We start from the raw sequence: 26408 nt of genomic DNA, 5'->3' as shown, positions 1-26408 counted from the left end.
CTAGCACGGGTGAGGCATGGGTTTGATCCTCAGCACCACACAAAAATAAATAAGCAAAATAAAGGTATTGTGTCCATCTACAACTAAATTATTTTTTAAAAAACTAAAAGGAAGAAAGAGGAATAAGTATTAAAAAAGATTTTCCAGATGTGTCAATAAATTGGGAGGGACCCTCAGAAAATACTTAGTAAATAATTTGCCTCTCCCCATTGTCAGCCACCTCCTACACACACAGCACTCTCCGTGATCTCGAATGAAGAAAATAATGTGTAACAAGCCAGATTTCATGACTTACCCCAAATGCAGAGGTTGGTCAATCTAATTTATACCGCTTCTATGCATGACTGAATTCCCATGAGTCATTGAGGTCTTTACTGTGACAGAGAAAGTTCAACACAAAGACAATAAAATGAAGACCAACCACTGTGTCTCCAAAATGGGCTCTATTTCTATTTGAAATCTGCATCCATCATGAGGTGCTTTCCCTTAGCAAGCAGAGCTCCAGAGCTGTGCTTAGGCTGTCCCAGAAAACCTGACAGCGAAATGGTACAGGTTCAGCTGCTATGGACTACCCAGGGCATGTATGAGGGCTCTTCTTTCCTTGACAAATCTCTCTCCCTTATCCAGACCTAAAAAAAGAATATCCAGTTGGGTAGTGTTTGCAAAAAAAACTGATGAGAATACATCCCAGAAGGGGCAGCTTCTGGCGAAGCAAAGACTGTAAGCATGAAGGATTTAATAAATGTAAATCATGTATGGCACTGGGGGTACAGCTTATTGGTAGAGTGCTTGCCTAGCATGCACAAGGCCCTGAGTTCAATCCCTAGCATCCCCCCAAATTTTAATCATATACACATGTATTAACTGGTTTGGTCATTGTATGTAGTGAAACTTATACTATGTATTTAATATATCAACTCAGTTGTAAGGTGGTTGCTCAAATTGAAGCTTTAATTCTTGAACAGTTCAAATCTTCCTTAGATGGAGGACTCGTAAGTCTGATTTTGCCAGTGCTTATTTTATTCTACTTAATGAATGAATTATAAATTGCCTATTTCTAAAGATAATTTAGGTAAATATTTTTTAATATTTTAACTAAAGATTTTATTTGGCTACCTTGTGTCCATGGGTGGAGGGGGGTGGGTAATAGGGATGAAACCCAGGGCCTCGTGCATGCTAGACAAATGTTTATCCCTGAGCTACACCCCAGCAGAATGTAGGTACATTTTAATAGAGATTGGCCCTTATACTGTTCAATACGGATTTGTAACATCACAATCATCAATGCCAGTTTAATCCTATATAAGCATCCTGTCCCCATGATGGCCTTGGTCCATACACACAAATTTGTTCTTTCTTTCTACTCTCATGTTCTAGGACTGTCTGTCTCCATTACAACTGGCTTCTGGGGTTCCTAGAACTTGTCAAGCTCTTTCATCCTTAAAACCTGTGTCCTCTTTGCTCCAGTACTTTCCTATGGCTAGCTCCTTTCTTCACCTATTCTGAGACCATCCTACCTATAATAGTCAAATTCCATCCTCTTCCACAAATTGGAGACGCTCTGCTCTCTCACCTACTTTATGAATTTTTAAAGCACTTATTACACTTATTACTCAGCAGGCATCATACCTCATATTTATTTGTTATCTGTCCGCTGCTGTTAGTACTAGTTCCCTGAGATATTATCTACAATGTTTATGACTATGCCCACTCTGTGCCCAGTACTGTTGGTGACTGCTCATCCTAGGAACTCTGCATAATTCGTTGAGTGAATAATGGATCACTGAGACTGAGCACAATTAAAGAATTTCTCTGTGCCCTCAGTTGGCCCAAAGCTGGGGAAATTTTGATTACACATTTTCATGTCTTTTTCTTGAAAACACTCATCCCTGGTGTGCCTTTACTACTTTTTTCTGCAGCCTCATTATGTCACTTTAAGAAGAGGAATGTCCCTGAAGGGATGCCCCACAGGCATGTATTTCATTAACAGAGTATTATCTCACAGAGAAACTAAGGACTTCCCAAAGACGGGTGATGCTTATAAGAGCCTCTCAATAATTTTGACTGATTAGGTATCTTAATCCAGTTGCCAGTTAATTGTGTTTGTTTGTGATTAAGAATATGATTTTCACCTACCCCACCCCCACACACAATCTCCCTGTGTTTGGAGAAAGCCAATCTCCCTGTTCACTTCATATCTGCAGCGCACTCTTTGAAGGTGTTTGCTGAGGGGATGAGACCCTAGCTATCACCTGGAGCCAGGAGTTGGGAAGAAGGAATCTCTGTCAAGCCACCTGCAGGTTGAGTAAGAAAGATTCCTACGCCCATGGCAAACAAGATCTGAGGACAGGCGCTCCTTCCCCACCCCTCGCCCTGTCCCAGGTCACTATTTCTAGAGACAAAATGACTCAGTTATTGAAATGCTGATCACAATGAAATGTTCTTTGAAGCTGGGCTTCTCAGAGACCATCTGTGTATCAGGTTTTCCCTTCATTTTCCATCTATCATACAGTGGTACTTCTAAAATACAGCAAAAATAAATTGCTACTAAAGCAAAACAAAGGCATATACAATACAAGCTCACATTTCGTACTCTAAGTTTCCCAGGCATCAAATTACTCTCAAATGGCTCCCAAAGTTCCCTTGTGCTTGCTTGCAGTTTCTGTCCTGCAGGCGAGGTCCTCTCACTAAAAGACCAAGGGTCTTAAAACAGCAGCCCTCTTTTATTTTTGTAATGTTGTTACAAATCATTTTTAAAAGGAAAATAAAAGGAGATGCTGAACTGATTAAAAACTTCTATCACTCATATGCATCAAATCAACAATAATGTCATTTATTGATGGTGTTAACTGTTACATAACTAGGCGATTTGCCGGGACACTCAGATGGACTGAGCCTCTGGGAGTGGCGATATGGATGCATTCAGCTTCTCTGCTGGGATAGTTTAGGTACCGCTGGAGGGAGAGGGCTGAGAAGCAAGTTCCCAGGTAAAGAGGAAAGGGGAAATCGAAGCTTCAGATTAACTTAACCTTCCAGTGACCCGCTTCTCAACCACAGATTTGAATTCTTTATTCCACTGCCAAATATGTAAACCTATTTTACTAACCATAGCTACTCCTACACACTGACCATTTCTCTTTCTGAAGGAAAGTTTATAATACTAAGTCAGTTTGGGGGATCTGGTAGTAGAAGCTAAAGTGAAGGGGAGAGTCTTTTATCCACAGTGTTCACAGCTGGGACAGCACATTCTTTACAGTCTGGGGGTTGGGGATGGACTTGCCCTATACTTCCAAAGTTCTGCTTATTTTTCTATTGGGATCCAGTTTTTTGATTAAACTCTCTTTCCCTAGAAATTTCAAGGCATGGCTTCTACCCTATCTTCCAAATGATCACAACTTCTAAATTTTTAAGTACATTTGGTATCCTGGCTATGGAGAGGCCCTAGGGTTCCCATCTTCCCTTTGTTCTCACCATAGTCAAAGAGCTATAGTTGCAAGTTTTCACATACAGAAAATTATGATATATAAAATGCAGATTTTTATTTACCACTATTACCATACTAAGGGCTTTATTCAGACAGAGGGTTTTAAATGATCTTACATAGTATTGTATTTTCCAAGCAGACATGAACCATTCATCTGTAATTCCTTTTATTTTAAATTGCAACTAGTTGTAGTCTCAAGGAAGCTTAAACCAAGTAGCCATATTCCCTCCATTTTAGATTTCCTTCTAAGTACCTTTCATGAATTCAGATGATCTGTAAATTATGTTATTTATCTGTACATTTTCTCTAAGCCAGATATCCATAAGCAATCCTTAAGTTAGAGTGAGAACTTTCTCTGAAGAGGAGGTATAAAATTGTGATACTATCAAAATTACTACAGCATGCAGAAATACACAAAGAAGATAGTGGTTTCTTTTAAAGATTTATATTCAGATATAATGGCCTTGGCAAAGTGTATTTTAAATGGTATACTGCTTTGTGAAAAAAAGTATTATAATAGTTGGTATAGTTTTGTAAAGGTCACAAATTTGGAGAAATTATTTATTGTTTTAAAAAATATAATATTAATATGCAGATAAATGGATACAATTGGAGAATATCATGCTAAGTGAAATAAGCCAATCCCCAAAAAACCAAAGGTTGAATGTTTTCCCTGTTAAGTGGATGATGATATGTAATGGGGGTTGGGGGTGGGGAATGAGAGAAAAATGGAGGAACTTTAGATTAGGTAGAGGGAAATGAGAGAGGGGGTATGAAAAATGGTGGAATGAGACAGACATCATTACCCTTTGTACACGTATGATTACACGAATGGTATAAATCTACCTTGTGCACAACCATAGAAACAAAATTATGTACCCCATTTGTGTACAATGAATCAAAATGCAATCTGTAAAAATTTTAAAAGTAAAAAAATACAATACTATTTATACAATACTTGCAGAGTTTTTTTGTATATGTACTTGATTTACTGTCAAAATAATCCTAACAAGTTAGGTATTCCTACTCCTTCCTTTTTTTTTTTTTTTTGGCAAGAGGAAAGAGGAAAGTGAGTTTAGAGAGATGAAATGACTCACCCAGAGCCACAAACAAGAAGGATTTACTAGTTCCATTCCACAGTTTGTGTTCTCTCTGTGTTCCACACTATTAATATGGTTTTACACATGCAAAAAAGAGACAATTCCACCATCCTCCTGTGAGCCACTGTATTGCTTCGTGCTACTTGAATGACTTGAGTTCATTACCATGGGTGCTCTGGCCAGGGTTGAAGACATACCACAACATGCCTCCTATAAAATATTTTTGCAATAATACTTTCTGTGTCCATAGACTAAGAGTCAATTACAAATATGGTAATGCAGAATGTCCTAAATTTAGCTTATAGACTCTGAGGGAAGCATGTTTTAAATAGTTTTCCAATATCCTCCCGACAGAAGTCCTTTCAGTGGATCTGCTGAGAGTCCTGGGAATTTGTATCACAAACACCCTAGGGGTCTGTTCCCTAGCCAGCCTGGGACACATAGCTTCAACATATTAAAAGTATTAAGCTAAGGGCTGGGAATGTAGCTCAGTGGCAGAACCATTGACTAGCTTGCATGAAGCTAAGTATTCTATTCACAGCACTATTTTAAAAAAAGGTACTAAGCCATTAATGATACGTCTGCAATATATCTAACAATACATCTGTGCAATATAAATGAAGACTATAATGCATACTAGGTTTAAATTCAGGGTACTGTATTATTATTTCTACAAAAACTAAACCAGAAGATACCTTCGTATCCTAGCCCTCTGATTATTAGTGAAATAATAAGTCTTCTAGGAAAGGAGCACCTTCACTTCGTTTTATCGCCTTTCCCATAAAACATATATAGTCTGAGCCATCTTTAATGTCTTTTGCCCAAAGGGGGACAATATGACAAAGCTCTCTTGAGGGACTTTGTCTTTAGTGATGAAAGTAGTGTCTTCCTCACAGAAATAAATATTTATATCTTCTATAGCTATGTCTTATAGTTTTGCTAGCAGAATTTGCTAGCAGTATATGGCAGTTGGTTATTTTTGTAAAAAACTGACATTTTCCTCTTTACATTCCTTTATTTTCATGTATTCCTTTCATTTTCATGTATTATTGAATATCGCCAGGTTCCTACGAAAAATCAATATGCCTGTATCAAGTATACATCTCCCCTGAGTTTCCACAGTCCCTAGGTTCAAGTCATTTTCAGAAAGGTTCAAAATGACAATTCAAATTATTTATAAGCATTTTCAGTTCATTTATTACATAAAGAAAATCATTTTGGGGTATCTTATTTCTAGAGTAACATTAAAAATCTTTAGACATTTGATTAATAATAGATAAAGAATGTATAAGGGGTTTTATACAAATTTTATTTTAGCAACTATTCTGTAATCTATTCCCATATAAAAAGTTTTTTTAAAAAAATTAAACATCTAACCTGGAAAACATGAGTAAAAAAAGCCCATTCACAAATGACACAAATTACAAGATTTCATTTATAGGAAATGTTCAGAACAGGCAGATTTATTGGCAGAAAATAGATTATGAGTTGCTTGGGGCTGGGTATTACAAAAGGATTGGTGTTTATTTGGGAGTGATGAAAATGTTATAAAAATTGATTATGGTTATGGGGACAAAACTCCAAATACACTAAAAACTATGGAATTGAACACTTTAAAGTTCAGTGAGTGAATTTTGTGGTATGTGAATTATATCTCAATAATGCAAAATTACAAGTCAGAGACAACATGGAAAAGACACACATATTAAGGGTCTTGTTTGAAATTGAAAACTAGTTGAAAGAAGCAGTCCCTTTTGATAACACCAATCAGGACCTTATCCCTCCCTGCTCCTCCCCCACCCAGCACATTCCACATTAGCAATAAGTGGATTATCTTCTCCCCACAAAGTATTTATTAAATAGAAAAAAAATGTTCTGGAACATAAACTTTTAAACTTGTAGATTAAAATTTTAAACTTTATTTTGTCTTATTTAATCCGAATTCATAGATACTTCTGAAAGAGCTTTTGCCTATAGCATTGTACAAATCTATTTCAAAATCCTAAATGAAATGCTTCCTGTCCTATATTCCTGCCTTAAATAGTTAAAATGAGTTTTCACCCTCTCATCCTTTCTCTGTTTTATGATTAAGTGGCAATTAGGGTTTGTGCAGGGATTCTGACCAACTTAAAAAAAAAAAAAAGATACGTTTACCTTAAGTTAACGAAGTTAAAATGACGTGGATAATTGCAAGAATGGAAAAAATCTTTTTAACATAAAGCTCATCTTTGTTCTCTTGATATGTATGGGTTAGTGTATTTTTAATCAAGCATTCTCTTCCTTGTTCATTTAGGAACTTAAGGAAATAATCCAGAAGAATTTAACCTGATGTTCAGTGATTTTATGTAAGCAAGGAGTTGAATAAGTTTGAAAAATATTTGTGTAGGAAAAAATTTTCATTGGTAGTCAATGTTTTGTTTTACTCCATAAAAAATGAAACTATTTTATTTAAATGAATTTAAAGGCACATATTCATAATCTGTGTGAAAATGTTTTCTTTAGGTGCCTGAGAAGTTATTACAGAGAATCATTATTTTTTCTTTACTCTGAGCTCAGTATTAACCAGATTGCTTTCATTTAAGCATGAGTCTGTGACAGTATGCCAGAATGTGGAAATTTGGATTGGGGATGTAGTGATACAGTGCCTGCCTAGCATGAGCAGGCCCTGGGTTCAATCCCTGTGCTGCCAAAATTAAAAGAAAAAGACATGGAAATTACAAGAAGTTTTACCTGAGTGCAAATCAGTGGTTTCATTGCAAATGGAGGCATCTCAGGAGTGAGGGATGTCTTCCTACCACCGAGGGTTAGCAAATAATTTCACAGCTGCTGCTTAAACCTATTATCTTTCCTACCTCTAAAGGAAATATTTTATAAACTTGATTGCAGTCATTTTTCTGTTTCAAAACATTTGTTAAAAGAGAAAACAAGAGCTCTCTAACATTGTGATAAACCGAAGACTTACTATTCTGTTTTGAAATCGGTGGACATTTTTTTTCTACCAAAACAAATAAGATATTGTAGTCAGAATGAAGAGCTTTGCTCATTTTTGGTTCTTTCATTACCCCCAAGTTTTGGAGAAATTAGTAATTTTTCTTTTGGCCTGGGGGAAAAAAAAAAAAACAAAAAACCAAAAAAACAAGGATTGTAGCCTTGTAAAATAATCAGATTTACTTACCACAAAATGCATCATGGTTTACATTTGTCCACTCTAACCTACTTTTCCAAACTGGAATAAAAATTAAAATGGAATCCTCTGTTTTTATTAAACCGGATACTATAAACAGAAAATCATAATGAACAAAATTTAAGATACAAAGAAAAGCAGAGTCCTTGTATGGTTCCCAAATAAAAAACCAACAAAAATGACAAAATTTAAGCTAAAAATTGTGTTGATACTGTTGTAATTATTCATATGTAAATGCCTCTCCATTTCTGAGTTTGGACGGTTAATCCATGAAGGTCAACTTAATAATTATATAAAGTTCGTATGATTCAGATATTTTTAAAAAGTTCATCCATAATTTCAGAAAATAACCTCATAATGCTGTCTGACATCATATTTAATGCAAATGGTATGAATGTCAGTAGAACAGATATTGGTTCTGCAATATTGACTATACTAAATATTTCCATGTTCTTGTTTACAGCTCCAATTTGAACTTTGATTCATTGAAGGTGAGAGAATTTTCTGTAAGGGCCAATTCATTGAGTTTTACTCAGAATAGCTTCTGAACGTGATTCTGAACACTTATTTATCTCACGAATCTACCTCGAAGTATTAGTAGATCCACAAATATCATATAATAAAATATCATCTTTTACCTAATTTATGATCGTTAATTCCATTTGAAAATAAATGCCATTTCTTTCAGTGCCAAGAAGAATCTTGAATTTTCAAATGTAATCATTTGACCTACTCTTTACCCAGGAATTACCTTATTAAGTAAGATCAAACACAGGTTCTTTGCCTCAACTAAATGGACATGCTAAACTGGCTCCAAAGCTGATTTGTGGAACTTATTATGGACTTCACAAAGTGTTCAAGGTTACTTTTCAATTTGTGTCAGCCAGAATCAATAAATCTCTCACCTGGTCTCTTTGCTGTACGGATTGTACTGGTTAATCATGTATATACACAGCATAGCACATTAGACTTGGAGAAAGAGTTTTCTGATGGGAGCCAATTTTTAACTACCATACTGTTGAAAATAGAAAACAAAGGAAAACTGCTTCTGTTTATTATTAAGGTGTGATGTGAACCAAGAGCCACAAAAAAGCCTTCTGGCCAATTACCAGGACCAGAAGAAGTAAGGGAAGGGGTAGGGGAAGAAGCTCTCTTCTAAAATTGTTTTGTTGAGGAATTGCAACATTTAAAAAATCCTTAATGTTAGTAGGGAGACACAGTGCCCAACGAGAAAAGGGACTTAGTCAACTCTTCAAATATAAAAGTAAACTTTCTTTCATATATATATATATATATATATATATATATATATATATATATATATACATTGAAACACTTTTATTTAAAAATTTTTTTCGTAACTTTTCTTCATGTTTTTTTCATAGTTGTACATAATGGTGGAATTTGTTGTCACCTATTTGTGCATGCACACAATATAACAATATAATTTGGCCAATATCATTCCCCAGTATTTCCCCTTTCATCTTCTCCTCCCTTCCCCTGATTTTTCCCTCTCTTTTACTGATCTCCCTTCAGTTTTCATGAGATCCTCCTCCTTTGCCACCTTTCTTTTCCTTTTTCTTCTCTAGCTTCCACATATAAGAGAAAACATATGATCCTTGACTTTCTAAGTTTGGCTTATTTTACTTAACATAATGCTCTCAATTTCCATTCATTTTCCTCCAATGACATAATTTCATTCTTCTTTCTGGCTGAATAAAACTCAAGTATGTATACATATCCCATTTTCTTTATCCATTCATCCATTTATGGACACCTAGACTGGTTCCATAGTTTGACTATTTGAATTATGCTGCTATAAACATGGGCATTAATGTACGTTGCATATGTCATAGCAGCATTATATGCATAGTAGTTGACTTTAGTTCTTTAGGAAAAATACTGAGGGGTGATATTAGCTGGATCAGATGGTGGTTCCATTGCTAGTATATTGAAATGCTTTTAGAGATGAAATATGAAACTCCAAATTTATGTGGGCACATGGAGAAAAACTGTGGCAGAGAAATTTAAATTTTTTTTTTAAAATTTTTACAGATTACATTTTGATTCATTGCACACAAATGGGATACATCTTTTCATTTCTATGGTTGTGCACGATGTAGATTCATGCAATTCATGTAATCATACATGATGTCTGTCTCATTCCACCATTTTTCATACCCCTGCCCCCTCCTCCCTCTCATTTCCCTCTACATAATCTAAAGTTCGTCCATTCTTCTCTCACCCCCCACCGCCATTATATATAAGACATTTAAAAAAAAAAAATCTCTACAGTAATCCCTTTCTCATTCCAGCTCACTTTTCTCTGTGTTATGCTTTTTATATTTAGAACTAAAATTGGAGGTTCCATCTAATGGTGAATAGATGTAGCATGTACTTCAGTGGTGTCCAGTCAGCCTAATTCTGCCCCAGATGAGCTAAGGACAACTAAGTGTGTCAAAATACCTAAGCTTTATCTTGTCCAGTTACATCCTGTCCAGTTCCATCTTGTACTGGTTGTGCCGCATGAGTTTGGGCTAATCATCTTGTTTCTTTCTCCACAAACCAGGGGGTTGCACCAGATGACTCTCAAGTGTTTTTCAGTTTTTATATTCTAGGTTCTCATTCGGTATATGGCAATGAGATTTCTCAACTCCCCTATTTTTGATGAGGCAGGGAAGTGTAACATTTTTAAACCTACCACATTCTAGTGTGCATAAAAATCACCTGGGGTTGTGGTGAGTTTGAGGTTACCTCTCTGAATCTCCTTTTCCCTAGCATACAAGAAATTCTAATCCAGATGACGAGTAAAATCAGATTTGGGGAAGTGTTACCCTGGGCTTTTAATGAAGAAGAAGGCTGTGAAAATCAAGATATTTTATCTATTTTTACAAATTTTATTTGTTTGTTTGTTTGTGTGTTTGTTTATGTGGTGCTGTGGATGGAATTCAGGGCCTTGTGCTTGCCAGTTTGGTTCTCGACCACAGAACTACATCCCCAGCCCAAGAATATTTAAATGAATTGACCTAAAGTTATCTTTACGTACTGAATGAAAATGACAGCTTTTACATTCAGGAAATTAACAAATATAAAAGGCAATTCCAGAAAGAAAAACAAGAGTCATAGTTGGGAGACATTTCTAAAACTAAGTCTGTTCATGTAATTTATTAAAAATAAGAGTATAGGAGATAAAGAATAAACAATGTATCTATCATTAATTTTAGCAGAAAGTATTTACTGTAACAAAATAAATATTTAAATGTATTATTATGAAAGAATATTTACATATTTAAATTATAAAGTTCTGTTCGTTTAATATAAACATTAATAATTTTACATATTTTAATACCGAGAATGTTTAGTATTTCCTTTTTTCTAGTCTTTCCCAGTCTAAAACTATTTTGGCAATGACATTGATTCATTCACTCTCAAATAACAGCTTTTTTCAAGATTTAATTCACATACCAGACAATTTTCTCTCCCTGTCCCCACTCTCTCTCTGTCTTTCTAAATGGCATCTCGAACTCCTGGGCTCCAACCATCTTCCTGCCTCAGCGTAGTGAGAATCCTAGATTATGGCTTGCACAACCTTACCCAGCTTGGTGAGTTTTTTTTATTATATTCACAGATATATCTACAACCATTACCATAATCTATTTTAAATATTTTCTCATCTCCCAAGAAAGCTTTAGCAGTCATTCTTATCCCCCCAGATCTGGCCCTAAAAAAGCACTAGCCTATTTTCTCTCTGTATAATTTTGTCTATTTTGAATGTATCATATGAATGGAATCATATAATATAATGTGTGGTCATATATTTGGTCATATACTATGTGGTCTTTTGTGGCTGGTCAGTATTTTCAGTGCTTATCTGTGTTGTAGCATGTGTCAGTTCTTCGTTTTCTTTTATGGCTAAACAAAATTCCTTTGTGTGAGTATGCTGCATTTTATTTGTTCCTCTATCAACTGAGACATTTGGGTTGTTTCTATTTTTTGACTATTTATTAATAATGCTGCTATGACTATATGCATACAATTTTTTTTTTTTAGTTTATGTTTTCAATTCCCTGAGGGTAGAATTATTGGACCATATGGTTACACTATATTTAATCATTTGAGGAGCTGCTAGACTGTTTTCCAAAGTGACTGTACCATTTTGAAATCTTACCAGCAAACAGTGCATCAAGGTACCAGTTTCTCTGTCTTCACTGGTACTTAATACTATTCCTTTTTGTTGTTTTGTTTACTGTGACTATCCTAATGGGTATGAGCTGGTATCTCATTCTGGTTTTGTATTTGCATTTTTCTAATGACTAATAGTATTGAGCATCTTTGCAGGTACTTATTGGCCATTTCTCTATTTTTGGAGAAACATCAATTCATATTTTTACCCATTATAAATTGAGTTATCTTTTTATTATTGAATTGTAAGAATTCTTTATAGTCTACATATAAGTTCTTTAAGAAAGATATGATTTGCAAATGTTTTCTCCTTTGTTGTCTTTTTATTCTCTTAGTAATGTCATTGAAAGCACAAAATATTAATTTTGATCAAGTTCATTTATCTTTTTCTTTTCTTTGGTTGCTTATATTTTTTGTGTCAAATCTAAGAAACTACTGCTTAATGCGAAATTATGAAGATTTATTCATATGTTTTCTTCTATGAATTTTATAATTTTAGCTCTTACATTTAGGTTTTTGATCCATTTTTAAATTTTTGATTTACTATTTATTTATTTTGGTACCAGGATTGAATCTAGGGATGCTTAATCACTAAGCCATATCCCCAACCCTTTTTTTATATTTTAATTTTGAGACTGGATCTCACTAAGTTGCTTAGGTCCTCACTAAGTTGTTGAGGATGGCTTTGAACTTGAGATCCTCCTGCCTTAGCTTCCTGAGCCACTGGGATTATGGTTGTGCACCACTACACCCAACTTAATTTACTTTTAAATTGTGGCAAAGCATATATAACATAAAATTTACTATCTTTACCATTTTAAGTGCACAATTCAATTGTGTTTATTATATTCACATTGTTATGCAACAATTACCACTATCCACCTCCAGAATTATTTCATCTTCCCCAACTTAAACTCCATGGAAATTAAACAGCATATCCCAATTCCACCCTCTCCCCAGCCCTGACATGGAGTCTTCTACTTTCTCTCTCTATGCATTTGACTACTTTACACAAGTGTTATAATAAAGTATTAAAGTATTTGTCCTCTTGTGACTGGCTAATTTCACTTAGCATAATGCCCCTAGGGTCCATGCATAGTGTAGCATGTGTCAGAATTTCCTTCCTTTATAAGGCTGAGTAATATTCCTTTGCGGGGATACACCATATTTTAAGTAGTTGATTTGTTTTGATTTGTGTTATTTATGATGTAAGGTAGAGGTTCAATTTTATTCTTCTACATGTGGAAATCCAGTTGTCTCAGCATAATTTGTGCCCATTCGTTCCCAGCACAGATAAGTAACTCAATTTAAATGACTTTATTATTTCAAACTCTTAAGTGTCAAGGGAAAAAATCCAAAGCTGTTTCAAAACATACAGAGCATTATTAGGACACTTTGTCTTGGAGGTAACAACATGTACTCAGGACAAGTATAAAAAACATCATGTGATGTTATATTGTTGTTTCTCTCTTGTACTTTTTATAATTGAAAAGGAGACTGTCACTGCCTATACCACTTTAAAGATATGGTGAAACTAATATAAACCATAACGTAGAACAATTTAATATTATTATTATTATTATCCCCAACATTTAATTATAATAGTCTTCATAAAGCGTGTAGATGCTTTGGATAAATTGGAAGAAAAAGAATTATGAAAATCACTAGTTTCCTCTTTAGGGGGAATGTCAGTCACCAAGAATCAATATATACTTGATTGCCAACAGGTGGCGCTAGACATTTAGTCAGGATTGCATTCGTTTTTATGTTGTCCATAATATACGTAATTACAAAAATCTCTTAACTGGAAAAATAAGACAACCTCTGGAAAGATACAGAATGATTGGATGAAAATTGTCTCTTTTCCTCATCACCAACAGGGACCAGTTTATAGATCTGAGATACCCCAACCTTCAAAAACAAAAGGCAGGACTTCTTACCAATGTTCAGGAGGCCCTTAAGGTGAAGGACACAATCAGAATCTCTTGAATCCATCAAGAAGTATCCAGAAAAACTAGAGGATTTTTTTTTTAAATTCTTTAAACTCTTGAGAGAAAACAAATGAAATCATAGCAGAAAAAGATCTGCTACTGTCCCCCAGATGGATTGCTACATAACCAAATGTAAATAAATGATTGACAACAGGACAGAACGAGTTTTTTTCTATATATTTCCTGTTTAATTTTGACAGTTGCCAATCTTATTTCCTGGTAGATTAAATTTATAACATATAAATGTCTATGTCTGTATAGACTTGGTCCCATATATACACTAGTGATTGTTACATTAATATTGAACAAACTGGAATTATTTCAAACTAGTCTTCTGTAATAGAAACCTACATATTCGACATCGTATATTTTTCTTTTTTTTGCAGGGCTGAATATTGAACCCAGGGCCTTGTGCTTGTGAGGCAAGCACTCTAAACTGAGCTATATCCCCAGCCCCTCAACATAGTATTTTGAATCTATTTTTATTTATGGTGTTTTTTTACCGTTGAGGTATTGCATATTGGTAACATCTTGCAAGACTACCATTTATTCTCCAAAGAATATTAGCTCTCAACCCTCAATGACACCAGGAAGACAACTGAGTACCTGCCCTATGACTAAGTTTTCTGTAGGAATTTTATTAAAGATTGTTTAATTTTGTTTTCCATTGGTTTGGTTTTTGTTGGTGGGGGGTTTGTTTTTGCTTTGTGATGCTGGGGATCAAACCCAGGGCCTGTGTTTGCTAGGCAAATACTCTGACACTCAGCTACATCTCCAGCCTCTTTGTTGTCCTTCTCAATGTTTTCATTCAATTAAAAGATGAACTGGTTTGGGCTGTTAAAAAAACCTGCAAAAGACCCTATACTCCTCAACCCATCATTACAATGTGTTCAACTCTTTATAGCTTTGGATAAAAGTAAGATGATTTGGGCATTGTCCCAGAGTCTGAACCAAATATTGAAGCTGAATATTCTCTGAAACTTCACCTAAGTCCTATGTGGATGTGAATGATAAGACTAAAACTTTTCCAGCCTTATCTAAAATAAAGAACTTTCTTCATTGATTTTTCAACACATATGATAATAGTTAAAAAAGAAAAAGCAAACCAATAACACAACAACAACAAAAACAGGAGATTTTTGTTTTGTTTAATTTGTTTTATTTTTCCTTTTTAGTATTTATTGAAGTGCAATTTGCTACCAAACTAGATCACCATCCTGCCTTTGGAATAATATCAGGTCTAGCCTTCCACAATAGATAGGAGCACTATGTTTATTCTCACTAAATGGAATATATGTGGATAGGATAAACAAAATATTTTTCATAGATCCAAATAATGCAATAAATGAAGTATGTTCATGAATTTCTCCCTTCAGTAGTAAAATTTGGGCATTTCAAATGAACTCAGTTCCCCCAATTAAATACATTTATTGATTTATTTAAAATGTTTATTGGATCATTTTAATTCATTCCAGTTGTCTTTAGCAATTTAAGTTTAGTATTTTATTTAGCAGTTATAAGAGACTATTGCCCTTCTTGGCAAAAGTCCCTTGGATGGCAAGTATACTTACATTTTTTACCACACCCCAAGGAACTCCTTGAAGGAAGGAAAGCTGAGTAAATTCAATCTTATGCTCACAGAGCTTTGAGATGATACAATGTTCTGGGATTAGCTTGAGACTTCAATTCTTCTTTTGGATTTCACATGTAATAACAGAATTCTTCTAGTATTTTTCAAAATAGAATTCCCGGGCCTTAGGAAACCTCAAACATTCTACATGATTTTATAGTTTTTAATTTTTTTAGTTGGTTTAAAAAAATCAGCATAGATATATTCTAAGTAATGCAGATCACCACCTCCTAGCCAATACAGCTTGAGTCTCCTGTTTGACTTTGTGTTTGCATACAATGGCTCTTTAACAGTCAGGAGATAGTGGGAAAGAAACTGGGGGAGGAGAAGGTTAGCAATGCTATTTTGCTGTGAAAATCACTCCTGTCGTTTGTTTTGTTTTATTTGCAGTGTTAGGGATCAAACTCGGGCTTCACTCATGCTAGGCAAGGGCTCTACCACTGATGTACATCCCAGCCCTCAAAATAATTTTTTATTGGTGAAAGTTATATTTAAGACATTTGGTAATAAAGGATTACATGGGCCCTTTGCTCTTTCATGAACGAGTTACAGGACTTTAATCTTTCTTTAAAGAGTTTGGGCCAAGAAGAAAGAATAGAATGTTTATGTCATTTATTAATCAATAATCCAGATGGGCCTGAGACAGTACCCTGTAAACAAATATATTAAAACTTTGGCTCAAAACATGAATATTCACTTTTAGTGGATGAATGAAATTATAAAGAGCCCTCCACATCAGGCCTTTTCCTCTTACTAAGTTGTAAAAATCACTTTGATTTTCAGTGTCGGATTTGTTATTGGTTTGTTTATTTTAGAATTGTGTTTTCATGTTGGACTTGCTATTGCTATTGTTATTGGTGAGTTGGTTTTAGAATTTCAGATGAAAGACTTATGACCTGCAAATAAAAGGATTTGTCCAGCCCACATGGTTTTCACAACAGAATACTGGGGCATCCATTGTAGAGAGAGCTGGCCATCTTGTGGGTGCTCTTTGGAGTACAGATGGGGAGGGCTTCCCAGAGGATAGAAGATCAGACAGTATGAATATTTTTTTTTTTTATCTCTTGCTTAATGTGTGTGCATTTGGACTGTAATAATCCCAATATTTGCAAGTTTGCCTGAGAGGAACTGTATAGCCCCCACCTACTGCCAAACACTGGGAACTATTGATATTTATCAAAAAGAACATCAAATGGTGGATGACCATATGAATGGCAGACTCATGGCAAATGGGTAACACCTTCATGCCCATTATTGTGGGGAGGAGTATGGGATTGTGAGTCATATTACACTGAATTTTATAGAAGTAATATGTACGTAAGTAACTGCAGATCAGGCCAAGCCAGGGTTTGGCTTGTAGTTTATAGAGTGGTCTGAATCTCAGAACTGTGGATAAGGAATGATGGAGTCCTACAGGATCTAGCACTTATCAGTCCCATGATTCTCCATAGGAAGGAGTCATTTATAAATTGAGAACTGATTTATCTTGAGATCAAAAGCAGTTGCTGTCACATACAATGTCCCGAATTTTTTACTTATCCCAAATATGCATTCTTTCAGTCTAGCTACAGCAATCAAAACTGGTCAATTTATGCAAGAAGGGAATGGATTGGGGTGATGTGGGACAAGTTGAATCAAGAGAAAAAGTGGAATCCAGAAAAGAGGAATAGTGTTAATATGGAGAATTGCTTTCCACATTTCCTTTGTACATTGTTGCAATTAAAATTGGGAGCACGGTGGAACCCTGTTTGCAAAGCTAAATCAGATGTGAGCCACTCCTCCCCAGGGGAAAGGGGTGTCAGCTGTTTGCGCTGGGAACAGGGCATTTTCCATCCCTCTACTCAGACAACTGCCATACCAAAACTGTGTACTCTAAGAACCTACTCACTTCCTGTGCTTTCCATTTTCAATAAGTAATGCATCATAAACTCGTGGAGGAAAGAGGCCAGAGAGGGATAAGTATCATTTATGTAGCACAAAGGAGACCTAATATTTAAATGTCTAGTTTCACATCATGGCCCTGGCACTTATGTTTGACTTTGGGCAAATCACTTCTAACCTTCTATCTTTAAAGCAGGTCAGGTGCTGGCATCCTGGGGTCACTGTGAGATTCAGTGTGAAGGGGGACACCAAGCACTTGGAACATGGTAAAGCTCAGTAACTTCACCAGTATTGGTACTTTCTGTACTCCTGCGCAGAATCTGACATTGATCTGTTCCTTGGCAGATTTTTAACCAAACATCTAACTAAACATGGTGAATCTTCAAGTCCTCTTCTCTAGCTACCCTTTGGAGGGAATACAGTTCACAGAGATAAATGCAACAGCCTGGAGAATGAAAAACTCCAAGTGGAAGCCACTCCCAAGGAGCAGGTCCACCACAGGTGCTCGGTGAGCACACAAAGAGGTTGGCTCAGGGCACATTTTCACTTTCCTCCTGCCTTCATTTAGTTCATACCATCCCCAAGGGCTGGGTAGGCTCAGTCAACCATGCTGGGAATGCTGGGGGCTTAGGAATATATTTCAAATACTGTTGTTGTTTTGTTTTGTTTTGTTTTGTTTTTTTCTTAGATGAAATGAATTTATTTTTTAAAATAAATTTTTATTTGTTCTAATTTGTTGTATGTGACAGTAGAAAGCATTTATACATTTTTGATAGATCATACATAAATGGAGTGTAATCTCTAATTTTTCTGATTATACATATTGCAGGATCATATCAGTCATGCAGTCACATATGTACATGAGGTAATAATGTGTTTCACTCGACTGTCATTCTTTCCCCCATACTCCTTCCCCTCCCTTCACTCCCCTCTACTTAATATAAAGTAACTCTATTTGTTTTTTTATTCACTTATTTATTTTTTTTCTTGGCTGTACTGGGGTTGAACCCAGGGTGCTCTACCACGAAGCTGCACCCCCAGTCCTTTTTATTTTTTATTTTGAGTCAGGGACTTGCTAGTTGGTCTTGAACTTGTGATTCTCCTGCCTCAGCCTCCCAAGCAGCTGGGATTTACAGGCATGCACCACCAAGCCCAGCTTCAAATATTTTTTAAGATGATTCTAACTGAATCCCTCCCTTTGAGTATCAGTTACTTCATTATAATAACCTGGATAAAGAGACATAAATTTAAATACCTGCTCCTGTTATTTAAAAATCTAAAAATACTACACTGTAAGACACAAAAGGGCATGTTCTGAAAACACTGAAATCGTGTTTGGTGTATTTGAGCTGATAAGGATAATTGATAGGGAAGCTCACTCCCACTGTTCCCTGCAGCCTTTCCTTATTTCTGAAAAGACAATGCAAGTCAGGAGTTGGAGAGTATCAAACTTGGTAAGTTTGGGGGATAAAGGAAACTGGAAAGAGAAAGGAAGAAAAAGTGGCCACAAAATGGTAGAATTTTTCTCAGAGAGAACGACTCCCTTCCTTTCCATGTCCCAGTGCCTGCCTGGACTCAGCAGATGCACACACAGTCTGGGACTGCTTCTGAGTGCCTAACTCTGCCAGGACAGAGGGGAGGGCAGGGGCAGGGAGGGGATGCTTGTCATCACGTGGAGGGATTGTAGAAAGTGACAATGGCAGAATGTGCTTCCCGGGCGAGGTCTGAATTTAAAGCACAGAATCCAGATTCAAAGTGAAAGAATATCCCAGACAAGGAGCTTCTCTGCAATGAAAGAACACTGGCAACCCCATCATGGTGTTTATTCTTTTCTGGATTAAGGGGTTAGGTTTTCATCATCTGGAAAACCAGTGAGGTGTAGCTGTAGATTCTGCATCTTAACTTCCACCCACAAGAATGCTTTTTCCACTATTATCTACTTTCTCTCAAATAAACAATTAAAGATGATCACCAACCTCACCCAACAAAATTACATTATTCATTTTGCTGACCATTAAGGTCTCAGCTAAGAGAGACCTTTTCTGAACAAAGTAAAATTGACAGTGGTCTAAGTGTCCAGGAGGCATAAGCTATGGCACTTTGCTCAGGTGGTAACAAAGACTAAGAGATGACAGGCCTCAGGACCCAGCTTAAAACCATGAATGTGGTAGGTCCCAGAAGCAAGGAAGGGGAGGATAGTGAATGGAGGTGTGCTCTCTGCCACTCCTTGGGGAGAAGACACTCCTCAGAGGGAAGGGGCTGCTGCTCTGCCCCACAGTACAGAGTTTCCTGTTGGATGGAAAGGGTCAAAGCTAGATCCACACCCTGCCCCCTCTTGGGGATGAGAGTAGCTGAGAAGAGAATAGGGAAATGTGGAGAGGCATTGGGAAGGGCGGATGCTGAGAAGAGCCCACCAGAATGACAAGGAGATAGAGTCCAGGGCTGAGCACCAGTTATTTGCTCTCTGCTGTTCTGTTCTGAAGACAGGCTAGATAGAGTTCTTTTCAAGATCATTGATCACAACCCATAAGAAATTAGCAGTGCTATACAGTAATGCAGTCACATCAATGTTTATAGCACCTCAGTTCAAAATAGCTAGATTGTGGAACCAACCTAGATGTCCTTCAACAGATGAGTGGATAAAGAAACTGTGGTATATATACACAATGGAATATTATTAAACCATAAAGAAGAATAATATTATGGCATTTGCAGATAAATAGATGGAGTTTTAGAATATCATGCTAAGTGAAATAAGCCAATCCCAAAAAAACTAAAGGCTGAATGTTTTCCCCAATAAGTGGATGATGATATATAATGGGGTGGGGAGTGAAGGGCGAGAGAACGGAGGAACTTTAGATTATGTAGAGGGAAATGAGAGGGATGGGGGTATGAAAAATGGTGCAATGAGACAGACATCATTACCCTATGTACATGTATGATTACACAAATGGTATGAATCTACATCATATACAACCATAGAAACAAAATAATGTACCCCATTTGTGTACATTGAATCAAAACACAATCTGTAAAAAATTTAAAAAAAAAGAAATCAGCAGTATGGAAATATGATCTGCCCCTTGCAAAAGCATGTCCCAAACTTCTCAAACTTATAAAAGATTACCAAGAGCGCCGCCTTTTCTTCCTACTATTCTGTTACCTCTTACTCCAGTGTATGACTTTTGATTTGACCTGTACACACTATAAGCATGTTAATGTCTGTCCTTTGGAGTTTTAGTCTCCACAGTTCACGTATGAGTGGATTCAACTTGTTTAATTGAACACCCAGGAAGAAGAGACTAGTTCTCTCTGTTCTCTCAGAATTGCTAGCCATTGCCTCTGAAATTAGGCTTTGAGATGCATTCTGTTTTGTATATTTATTATACTAATATATGACTTCGGTTTTATTTATGATAGGAAAACCAAACTGATTGTCATTGAACTATGCAACAAAAGTAATTCCTGCTGTGAAAAGGGGACATTTATTAGGATCCTGATTTAGCTCAAAAGAGAGTCAAATTAGAGCATGAGAAAAATGCTTAAATTTCACAAATTAGTTTGACACAAAAAAACATTTTTAGTTTTAACAACACACCAAATATCCTTTCCTGTTTTGGAAAGATCTTCTTTAATAACTTTGAGAATGAAAATAATATAACCTACAACTTAAATTAAGAATTTGTGATAATTAAGCTTCATTTAGAGACAATCTAAAGATATGTTATATGAATAGGTAGTTAAGTATATCAAATATACAGCTCTTATTAATATAAATAAGATCTTTAATAATTTATTTTTTTGATGAATATTGAACTTCTTTCTATCTGTCTGTCTTTTGGGAGGGGTACTAGGGACTGAATCCAGGGGCAACTTACACTGAGCTACATCCCAACCCTTTTTAAAATGTTTCATTTTGAGGCAGGGTCTTGCTAATTGTTAAGGCTGGTCTCAAACTTGCAATCATCCTACCTCAACCTCCAGGTAGCTAGAATTATAGGCATGCACCACTGTGGATTTTTTTTTTCTTTCAATATGATTGGTTAATAGACATAGATAAATTGATTGCCAAATGGCTATTTCCAATACATATGTTATATGTTTAAAAGTAGCTGCATATATTTAAGCTTAAAATTCTTGGTACATCATCTTACCAAAAATTTAGTAAGAAATTCGGAGAAAAGGGTAACCATGTGCTATACCTGTTTCCTACTAAAAACAATTCTTAGGTATTGCTGGAGACCAAAGTTTTGAATCAAAATTTTGAATTGGTTTCCTACAACACATACACCAATTGGAATTCAGGCCTGGAAGTGTGGTGAACAGTATGGACATTCTCTGATGGAGAATTCCCTGACAAAGGGGCCTGAAGCATCTTCTGGAAAGCTGGTCCTATGAGGAGATAAGCCTCTTCAGGCAAACATGTCTTTATCCAGCATTGGAATGCATCCAGAGGAAACAAGAAAGCCTTCTGACATCAGAAAACACCTGTTGACTTTGGAGCATCCATATCGATAATGGCACAACACGTGGCAGATGTGCTGGTGTGGAGCCTCCTCTGCAGAAGCAAAAGGAATGTCAACTGTGAAAAAAATCACAAGGAAATGGAAACAGAAACTTGCAAATTCCTTTACCTCTTTGTCTACATGCCATTAAGTGGATTTTCTTTTCTTTTCTTTTTAATTTGACCTCAAAAATAATTTTAGGATGACAGTCTTAGCTTTTCATTCTATTAAACAAAATATGAATTTAGATACTTGAAAAGATCCATAGTTATGGAGACCTCCAAAACCCATCCCAGATACTTTCTTTGAACTCTTTGTGTTCAATGACATACTCGATGTCTAAAATTTAATATTTCAACAATGGAACTAATATAACCCCCAAATCAACAGAGCTAATAAATAAATTCAGCAGGTTGCAGGATATGTTTTTGATGTTCTTCTTTTTCTTTTTTTGTACTAAGAATTGATCCCAGGGTCTTACACATGTATAGCAAGTGCTCTAAATTTTATTTTGAGACAAGTCATCACTAAGTTGTCAAGGCTGTCCTCAAGTTCATGATTCTCCTACCTCAGCCTCCTGAGTAGCTGAGATTACAAGCATGCACCACCCTGACCCCCATGAGATCAATTTTTAAAAAGTCAATTGTGTGTCTATACAATAGCAATGAATAATCCTGAAATTATGAAAACTACTCCATTTACAATATCATCCATAACAGTAAGAAATATGTTAATTTAACAAAATAAGTGCAAGTACAGTGTTACAAAACATTATTGAATGAAACTAATTAAGTAAATAGAAAGATAACCCATGTTCATGAATCAAAAGACAACATTGTTAAGAATGGCAATATCCCCAAAACTAATTCAACACAATCTCTCTCAAAACTTCACCTCACTTTATTTGTATAAGCTGATCCTGAAATTCATATGAAATCCACAGGATCCAGACTAGCAAAAACAATCTTTTTTAAAAAATTAACAGATGAGATTCAGATGTGGAGGCCTCACACATCTGAATTTCAAAACTTTCTAGAAAGCTTTAGTAATTAAAACCATCTAGTAGTGGAATTAGTATAGACATACAGTTAAATGGAGTAAAATAGAAAATTCAAAATCACTTGATTTGGGTCTAGTGTGTCACGACAATTCAATGGGGGAAAGAATAATTATTTTCAACAAAATGATACCAAATATCCACATTCCATAGAATGAAGTTATAACCTCTTCTTCACATCATATATAAAAATTAGTCCAGAATGAATGATAAACCTAATCTGCAGCACGTCTAGAAAAAAACGTAGGTTTAAATCTTCACGATCTTTGATTTGGCAATAATTTATTAGAAGTGATACCAAAAGCACAAACGACAAAAGAAAAATAGAAATATTGAACTCCACTGAGATTTTCTTTGAAAATTTTGTGCTTCAAAGGACACTGAAAACAAAGCAAAAAGATAATTCACAAAGTCAGAAAATATTTGCAAATCACTTAACTGATAAAGGTCCAATATTCAGAATTTATGAAGGAGTTTTATAGCTCAATACCAAAAGGACAAATAATTCCTTTCAAAAATAGGCTTATGAATGTTCAAATTTGTTTGCTTTGCTTGAGAATGCATTTACTTAACAATAAAAGCAATTCAGGTATAAAAGATACTTTTAAACTTGAAAATAAATCTAAAAATTAGGTAGAAATCATCCTATGACTTTAAAGTTTCCTTGGCTAATCCACACAGTGAGTAATTCAAATATTGATAAATGAGAGTTAGCAGTACATTACTGTGATAATTTTATATTTTTCAGAAAAAAGTAAAGCATATTCCTATGATTTATTTTCCCATTTTGAATTATCATGATTGCCTTTGGGCATTTTATTGTTACTGGAGTTCTATTTTTAGAATAAAATTGTATTCTCTTAAAAAAATATTATAGCCGGGCACAGTGACGAATACCTGTAATCCCAGTGGCTTGGGAGGCTGAGGTAGGAGGATCTTGAGTTAAAAGCCAGCCTCAGCAAAAAAGGGAGGCACAAATCAACTCAGTGAGACCCTGTCTCTAAATAAAATTTTAAAATGTCAAAAAACCTGAATAGACATCTTTTTCAAAGAAGACACACAAATGGCCCAAACACATTAAACACTGCTCAGCATCATTAGTCTAGGGAAATGCAAATCAAAACCACAATGAGATAAACCAGTTCACATTCACTAGAATGACTATCACCAAAACAACAGAACAAAACAAGTGTTGAATAGGATTTTTGAACATTTGTAAATTGTTAATAGGAATGTAAAGAGATGCAACCAATTTAGAAAATGACCTGGCAGTTTCTCCAAAAGTTAAAAATGGAGGACTGGGGATATAGTTCATTGACAGAGCATGTGTCTATCATATGCAAGGCCCTGAGTTCAATCCCCAATACTGTAGGGGAGTTAAACATAGAGACACTATATAACCCAGCAATTCCACACCTAGGCATTTGCCCAAGAGAATTGAAAATACACGTCTTCAAAACAACTTGTACATAAAATGTTCATAAAAGTATTATTCATAATGCACAAACAATGGAAACAACCAAGTGTCCATCAACTAATGAATGAATTAATTAATGAATTGTGGTATATCTATACAATGGAAATAATATTAGACACAAAAATACACAAAATACAAATATAGGAATAATACTTAAAAATATGCTAAGTGAAATAATCTAGACACAAATGACCACAAACTGTATGATTCTGTTTACATGAAGTGTCCAGAAGAGACAAATCTATGGAGGCATAAAATAGATCAGTCATTGTCAGAGGTTGGGGGAGATGGGACCATGGGAAATACCTGCTAATATGGGCCTGGGATTTTTTGAGAAATGATGAAAGTGTTATGGAATTATATAATGGTTATGGTTATACTGTGAATATACTACAAGTCAATGAATTCTACATTTTAAAAGGGTGAATATTATTGTCTAAAAATCACATCTCAATTTTAATTTAGAAAAAAAAAAAAAAAAAACCACAAAAAGCAGGACTTTCCCTAACTCCAAAACTCTTTCTCCTGTGTGTTTCCTGTCTCCAGAAACCTTGAGTCATCTGGCCTCTCCTTTTCACCCCAGATTGCCTCAATATTTGATGCTTATATCTTGAATATCTCAAGTCTATCGCCTCCTCTCCATCCTCATGTTCACACTACTATGGTTCATTCATCATGCCAATTTTTCTTGCCTACATACTTAAATAGTCTTAGAATTTCTAAACCTGTCTTTGCCTCAGACCATTGTGATTTACCCAAAGGAAGTGATCTTTCTAAATATGCAAATCACATTTTAAATTAAACTGAGATCATCGCTTCTCTTTTCTCTTTCTTCGAGGCTTTAACAGTTCTTTCAATACATGCAAGTGAATATATGTGGTTCTGAAGATATTTCCACGAACAGACAAGGTCTGACCTTAGAGACTCCCAGAGAGAGTCCCCAGAAACTAACCAATTAAGGAATATGATATGATAAGTGCTAATGACAGGGTTGTGAGCAGGGAGCCTTGGAGCAGTCAGGGGATGCTTGTTGCAAAATTTTAGCTGATTCTTGAATAATGAACAGGAAGTACTTTGTGCAAAAGTCTGGAGGGAAAAGAAAGACAGGGAGAAGCCTAATCATTAAGGGTCTTATAGGGCCATAAATAGAAATCAAGTCTCTTTTGTTCTCAAGTTTAAAAAAAAAAAAAAAACTCTGAACTGATTTAAACAAAAAAGGGCCTGAATAACTGAAACAAATAAACAAGCATAACTAGAGGTGAAGTGGCTTGAGCAAGCCTGGACCCAAGGACTCTGACATGTCAGAGCCTGTGTGACTTATCTCCTTTGTCAACCTATCTCCAGCAGGCCTGGTGTCCACCATGCCCAGATGGCTACCAGCAACCAGTACTAGACTTGGAGTCCACTGGTTTGTAAACCCCACAGAAGCTGTTCCTGACCAGTAGTTCCTAAGACTACTTTTTCATTGGGCTGACAGACAAATGACCAAGCCTAAATCAATCACTGGGCCAAAGGGACAACATTTCCTCGTCTCCAGTCCCTAGAGCTGGCCAAGTCAGAGGGGGTAGAAAAGGATGGCAGAGATCAAAGCAAAAGGAAGGAGGGTGCCAATTTCCCTGTAGAAAATCAGGCACTGTGCCCAGAGGTAGGAGAAATGGTTGATAGCCGTGGCGAAATAGCAGCAGCAGCTTGTGAAGCCATCCTAAGACTGCCAGGCTCCTTCTAACAGCGACCAGTGAAGGATATGCAAGATATGAACCCTCATGGAGACCATGAGAGAAGGCAGAGGCACTGAGGACAAGGACGCTGATTTGGAAGCTGTTGTATTAATTTAGTAACATAATATCATTGCTGAAATTAAGGTAATGTCAGTACAAATAAATAAATGAATAAGTTGGCAGGTCTTAGGTAACATAA

The 26408-nt window shown here is 35.8% G+C and overlaps 1 protein-coding gene across 9 annotated transcripts in view; it reads left to right on the top strand.

Moving 5' to 3' along the window:
• The first annotated feature begins 11144 nt into the window (after positions 1–11144).
• LOC306659482 (uncharacterized protein) overlaps positions 11145–26408 on the top strand; it is a 68780-nt gene continuing 53516 nt past the window's right edge. For 3 of the 9 annotated variants that reach the window (XR_013763319.1, XR_013763320.1, XR_013763321.1), the window contains exon 1: positions 17298–17960. Coding sequence is in view for 1 of the 9 variants with exons in the window: in XM_079137028.1 (XP_078993154.1) it covers positions 11344–11370 (27 nt within the window). In the remaining 8 variants the exon portion in view is untranslated. Of the gene's footprint in view, positions 11371–17297; positions 17961–26408 lie in introns of those variants that run through there. The other 6 variants (XR_013763315.1, XR_013763314.1, XR_013763316.1 and 3 more) reach the window with 6 other exon arrangements.

This window comes from Sciurus vulgaris (genome assembly GCF_902686455.1).
Source record: "Sciurus vulgaris genome assembly, chromosome: 1".
NCBI lineage: Eukaryota > Metazoa > Chordata > Mammalia > Rodentia > Sciuridae > Sciurus > Sciurus vulgaris.
The sequence above is the reverse complement of the archived record's forward strand: the minus strand, read 5'-3'. Positions and strand labels throughout refer to the sequence as shown.